Genomic DNA, 6,448 nt, shown 5'->3' with positions numbered 1-6,448 from the left:
CATAATTCATACCGGTAAAAGGAAACCATATGAATTTTGTCCCGCGAGAAAAAATTAATGTATAAACTACCGGTATAACTAGAGCTGCTAAAAAATAATTTAGTTCGTGATTCGATTCGGGTTCCATTCGAAAAATGTGTAGTTCGCAATTAATTCGATTTGAAATGGGTTCAATTCGAAACGAATCAAACCAAGTTCGGTTCGAAATTAATTCAAAACAAACTCAAACCTAGGGTAAGTTCGGTTCGGTTCGATTCGTTGCCACCCCTACATCCACTACAGGCATCTACATTATATTTATATATATATAAATTCTTAACAGAACTTCATCCATAATGCAATTTCTTCAATAATTCTTCCCGCCAGTATCCATGCTGGTAATTGTTCTCCTCTGAATATGCGAGCATTTCTCTGCTTCCAGATATGTCAACAGACACAGATGAAACGGGTTGTCCATTCCATCTCCTTCAAACCATTTAAACTTCTTGCCTCTTTGACAGATGCTTCCCATATCTCTGTGATGGAATTTTTGTCAACCATGAGAACATGCCCCAATCTATTCGAAACAAAGGACCAAACTTCCTGTGCATATTGGCATCTAAAGAATAGGTGTAACAGCGTTTGTAGATAGTCTCTTATGGATGTGTGGCACTGTGGCTCTACCGTGAAACCTCTGCGAATCATTACTTCATGGGTGAGGTTTTTGTCTTTGAGCAACAGGTAAGCAAACACCTTGGCATTTTCAGGTGCCTTGCATTTCCATATTGCCATGTACCGCCATTCAATCTTTCTGGCACTGATCATGGTGTTGTAAACCGAAATTGAAGAGTACTCAGTCATATTTCCCAATTGCCAGCATAGCTCATCTCTGGAACTACTGAACTGACAAGATAATGACTGATATACTTGGGGAGCCACGTTTTCCAGCATAGGTATCAGCGAGATATTTCCTCTTGGAGACCGGGCTATGTCAGTAAATGCTTCTAGAATCGGAGTGTCAGTCCAGTTATTGTACCAGAAAGAGATTCTCCGTCCATCTCCAATTCTCCATGAGCAGCATCTGTCAAAAGTGTTTTTGAGCCTCTACATTTGTTTCCAAAAAAAATGATCCTCTCTTGATCCAGAATTTAGGTCCCTGTACTACACTGCCTCTTCCCTTTAGCACTATGATAGCAGTCTTCCATAACCCGTTAGCATCTGTGTATAGTTGCCACCACCATCTCAACAAAAGAGAAATGTTTCTTAATTCAATATCAGGTGCTCCTAAACCTCCCCACTCTCTAGGGAGACATACAGAGTTCCAGTTTATCAATGATATTCCATTCGTATCTCCATCCATTTTTCCCCATAAAAACCTCCGTCTAATTTTATCAATTCGATTAATTGCCCATTTTGGCAGCAAAAAACATGCCATAAAATATATCGGTATGGAAGACAGCACCGAATTGATTAATATAAGCCGACCAGCCCTTGACAGGAATTTCCCTTGCCAACCCTGTAACTTTTGCTCTATTTTCTCATCCGAGAATTAATCTAACTCTTTCAACCTCCTGCACATTGATTGGGACGAACGAGCTTTTGTCATAGTTCACTGATTTGTTGAACTAGGTACCTAGTTTTGTATCAATTTGTACTTTTTAATCCTCCATCTATTTTTTTTTTTGTTGGAAGCCCGTAGGCATTGCATTCAAGTCTCTGTCCCCCCAGGTACCTGAGGTACAATCTAAAGAAATCGACGGCTTACATTAATTTCAGTTAGGCCAAACTCAATCAGTTACCTTTGGAGATTGTAAGGGATCTACTTAAAGATTTGTGCCAAATAAAAAAAATGGTCTGAATTTAGTACTTGCACCTCAAGTACCTGGGGTGATACGGGTCAGGATCTCCTAAAGTAACCCAATCTTTGAATTTTGGATCGAGACCGTCCGATTCGAATCCGTCGCTCAAGATTGCTTTGCAATTCGTATTCATCTTTCGAGATGTGTGCGCTCCACTTCGGATAGATTATCATGGATTCGAATCGGACGGTCCAGATTTAAAACCCAAAGATTGGGTTACTTCACTGGATCTGAACTCGGGTGATACGGATTCATTGCATTCATCATTAAGCAAATGTTACAGTACATGCCAGAAGCAGCAACTGAAAAGAAGACAGCCAAACATAAAAGAATAAAAAACACAGTTGCTGAGAATCACATACATGTGAGAACAGTAGAAACATAAAACCAATATATGAAAATTGAGCTGTGCAAGCCAAAATTGCTAGTGTATGCCTGCCAGTCAGCGCATTGCAGCGCATCTTGAGACTTGAAAGAATTTATCTCAATCTAATTTTTGCCTATTGGGGTTTGGGAAGCAACGAGTTCTTTACCAGATACAGAAGTGCCCACAAAATATGAAGAAGTTTCAGGTAACCAGTCCTTATCCCCTTAATTGGTTACCTCTAAACTGTTGAATTCTGTATCCTCAACACTAATGTAAAGCTTGAGTTTAACCAAAACTGGACTGATAAATCTATTCGGATCTGACGGGAATTTACCAGACAAATTAAATAGAGAATAGACAGCTTTACATTGCTTCAATTTGAAATGTGAAGTCTTAGGTAACAGATGGAGTTGTGTTTCATTTTTTCATATGATCAACAACCTTGTAATGATTAAGGTGAAGCACTGTATAAAATAGAAAACATTTACACAATTGGTTGGCATTTAAGCCGATATTACTCCCAACATCAGACCACTACTGAGGATTTTTTTTTTTTTTTTTGAATCAGCACTCTGTTTTTTTGGATATAAAATATTGTATTTTGCTTGTGTTACAGTCTTGATGCCATATGTAATGAAGCAAGCTCTCTCAATTTCCTTCTTAAAATCTTACCACCTTGGTTTTTTGGTATTGAATCAATGAAAAAAACATGATGAATCCGTTTGTATGGTGCAACCTAAAACATGTCAGACAGAAACTAAATTAAAGTGATATAAATGTTTTAATCATAATATCCTTTCAGTTAATTGTAGATTACCTTCTCTGATATAAATTCTTTTATTTGGTTCTCATTCAAGTCTCTTCCAGGCCTCCTAACAATAAAGGCTATAGGTACTTCACCAGCTTCCTCATTTGGGTATCTTTTCATAAAAATGAAATAAATTACTGTCAGTTTTTATAAATAAAATATCATATCCACACACACGCACGCACACACACACGCACAAAGAGTACAAGTAATAAGATTTGAACTATTAATTTACTCACGGAACAACAGCAGCCTCGATGATATCCCCATGCGTCTGCAACAAATCTTCTAATTCAGCAGGAGGTACCTGTACAAAGAAACAAAGTGTAGATAAAAAAAACTAAAGTAAATTGAAAAGCTGAGAAACAGAAGTTCAAAATTAGAGAACACAGAAGGATTGTTGTGTAATTGCTGATCAAAAGTAAAATCAGATAGTGACGAGGGGAAAGGCGCCGAGTATTTTATGGGTCGGGATGTCAAAAAGAAGAAGGAAAGCAGATCAAAGAAATCTAGAAAATAAAATTCGCATTTCTGAATTTTTTTTTCTGTTTTTGTCGAAATTTCAAGTCATCCTAATTAATGATGTTATAGAATCAAACTTGTCTCTCTTTCAAGGGTGCTTGCAAAAGCGGTTATTTTCGATACAATTGTTAGGAGCTATTTGTGTTAAAAACACAACAACTAAAGTATTACCTGGTATCCTCTGCACTTGATCAATTCTTTCAATCTATCAACCACAAAGAGGAAACCATCACCATTAAAGAAACCAATGTCTCCAGTTTTCAACCAACCTTGATGGTCAATGATTTCACAGGTTGATATGTCATCACCAGCATAACCTAACCGAAAATATAGATGTTGATCACACAAATTATAAGAATAAAAAATCAGGATTGCATTTTTTGGAGTATTTCTATCTCAGAGAAAAAAGAGGGGAAAAAAGAGTTGCTAAGAGGTGTGAAGTGTAGAAAACAAGTAATTGATGTTGTAGTCTCAGCTAAGATAAGTACCAGTACAATTAGCAACAATATTATTTCACAAAAAAAAAAAAACAGTGAACTGTACTGTTAGGGGAAAAAAATACTGGTCACATGCAACTCTATTTTTTATTCACAAAAATTCAATTACTTCATGCTGCCACATGTGAAGAAACTGGTGCTGATAACTTAATATATACTCCACTAAATTTGAAAAAAGATAAATTACCCCTCATTATTTGTTCCCCTTTGATCCATATCTCCCCTTGAGAGTTGGGAGGCAGAACCACACCTGTTACCAGGTCTACAATCTTTGCTTCAGAACCCGCTACCAGATGACCTACCGATCCAATGTAATTTTTTCTGTCTTGACTATCTGTTCGGAAACAGCCACTTGTTGTCTCTGTCAATCCATATCCCTTCACAGTCACCCATGCGAAATTATGATTTTAAGGTAATTAAAACAGACATTAAGGAAATTTTAAGCAACAATTTCAAAACATTGGTTATGGTAAAGTGTTAGTATTGATTATTGAGAATCAAAGCTATGGGCTGCCAATTACGAGTCCATATTCTCCGAGATATCTCAAATTTGCAGTTTATCTAAAGCCCCAAATTTGGTTTGGTACCTATTTGGAATGCAGGAGCCATTATTATCGTGCTTTGAGATTCGTGCAGAAAGGATTTAAACGGTCCGGATTGTCCACATTTCAACTCAAAATTTGAGATATCTCACGGATGCAAATTCACCAATTACTGAAATCCCCCTAAAATATTGTATTGTTTACACCATTTTCTAACAGCTATTATTGTTCTTTAGTCAGTTCAAATTGTACAATGATTGAACAAAGGAACAACTATACCATAGAACTATAGAAAAGACAATTAAAAAAAATTATAGTGGATTTTTGGAAACTTTAAAGTTAGTCAAAACAGCTGTTCCAGGTTAACAATCAGGTACCAAGCATGATCTGACAAAAATGTCAAAAATGGCATGTGAATGTGATGTACCTGGCCAAACAACACGTTGGGGAAAACTCGTAAGAATCGATGTATCAATTCATTGCCGATTGGTGCTCCGCCACAAGACACCCCCTGAAGTGAGCTCAGGTCCCACTCCAAACTTCCTTCCTCTGCAATTCTCACCAATGCAAGAAGCGCCGGCGGAGCCAAAGGTAAGTTAGTCACCCGAAACTGTTCGACTGCTCTCAATGTCCGTCTTGCATCGAACCGTTCTGTTTGTACCACAGCTGTCTCTCTCGTGGCCACTGTCTTCAAAACAAAACAAAAGCCGTAGACATGGAAGAGCGGGACTGTCAGCATCAGCACTGCCGGTGTAGTGCGAGTTCTAGCCGCCGCAACAAAAGGCGCTAAACTGGCAATGAGATTGCGGTGAGTCAGCACCACACCCTTTACCTGGCCAGTAGTACCAGATGAATATAAAATTGCCGCTGCATCTGATTGCTGAACCACTCGGTTTGCATTCATGTTATGTTCATCGACAATATCATTTTGCAAGGGTTCTAGTAAAGATCTGAAATCAGGGGAGTTGAGAAGAATTAAGGGGAGCTCAGGAGGGAGCTTGTGTGAAATGGATGAGGTGGTGAAAGCAAGTGAAGGTTTGCAAATGGAGATGAAATGAGAAATCTCATGACTTGTAGAAACAGGGTTTGCTGGAGAAACAACTGCTCCTAGAGATAACAGAGCAAAATACAGAACCGGGATGTCGACACTAGGCGGGGAGAGAACCAGCACAACATCCCCCTTAGAGATGCGAGAAAGGAGATGTGTGGAGAGAGAGTGGACCTGAGAGAGGAGGTGTGGGAAGGAGAGAGCGTGGCCGGTGGAGGCGTCGATGTAGGCAGGGTGGGAGGAGGGGGAGGAGGGGAGGAAGGAGAAAGCAAAGGAGGTGAAAGAGAAAGGGAGAGAAGGAGAAGGAAGGGGGATTGTGGGGAGGAGGCCGTGGAAGGTTTTGGTCTCGGCGCAGAAGCCGCTCTTTGGGTCTATCTGCGGCCGGATAGGAGGGCAGTGGTCGGACATGGGTCGGGGTAGTATCACAGTACGTTTGACTAATTTCTTTTAGGAGAACAACAAGTCAGCAAGTATTAGTAGCGTAGTACTGTAGTAGGTAGGCAGTGGCAGTAGTAGCGAATGCGTATCCTCTGCATTAACTCAAAAATGAATCTTTTGAGTTAATAAATCTCAACCGTCTGATTTTAAACGGAGTCAATCCAGCCGCTGTTTATGATGTAGGGGGCCTTTAATATTACTGTGGATACGAATTCGTAGCAGTAGCAGTGAGAAATGAACGAATGATTCGGATATGATTTTGTTATAATAATATAGAGTTAGGCTAATATGACATTGGTGTTATTTGAAACTAAATAACACCAAATCTTAAACTCTTAGATCTGCTTTAAGATTCGTAATATCCGCTTTTACTGTTCAAGCACTTTAT

At 39.0% G+C, this 6,448-nt stretch overlaps 2 protein-coding genes across 2 annotated transcripts; both read right to left on the bottom strand.

The window, feature by feature from the left end:
* Positions 1-426: 426 nt before the first annotated feature.
* LOC144568664 (uncharacterized) lies at positions 427-1,339 on the bottom strand. Its single transcript, XM_078319036.1, has 2 exons — positions 1,142-1,339; positions 427-1,083 (listed from the first exon to the last, which is right to left on the bottom strand). Exons 1-2 carry the CDS (start codon positions 1,337-1,339, stop codon positions 427-429), a joined length of 855 nt encoding a protein of 284 aa, XP_078175162.1.
* A 1,322-nt stretch (positions 1,340-2,661) lies between these two features.
* On the bottom strand, positions 2,662-6,134 carry LOC144568238 (4-coumarate--CoA ligase-like 5). The gene is made up of 6 exons (XM_078318517.1): positions 5,002-6,134; positions 4,220-4,409; positions 3,707-3,852; positions 3,253-3,320; positions 3,023-3,125; positions 2,662-2,941 (listed from the first exon to the last, which is right to left on the bottom strand). Exons 1-6 carry the CDS (start codon positions 6,028-6,030, stop codon positions 2,816-2,818), a joined length of 1,662 nt encoding a protein of 553 aa, XP_078174643.1. The 5' UTR covers positions 6,031-6,134; the 3' UTR covers positions 2,662-2,815.
* Positions 6,135-6,448: the final 314 nt, after the last annotated feature.

This window comes from Carex rostrata, chromosome 17 (genome assembly GCF_964058835.1).
Source record: "Carex rostrata chromosome 17, lpCarRost1.2, whole genome shotgun sequence".
In the NCBI taxonomy this organism is placed as follows: Eukaryota; Viridiplantae; Streptophyta; class Magnoliopsida; order Poales; family Cyperaceae; genus Carex; species Carex rostrata.
Note: the sequence above shows the minus strand (reverse complement) of the source record. Positions and strands in the feature narration are given on the sequence as shown.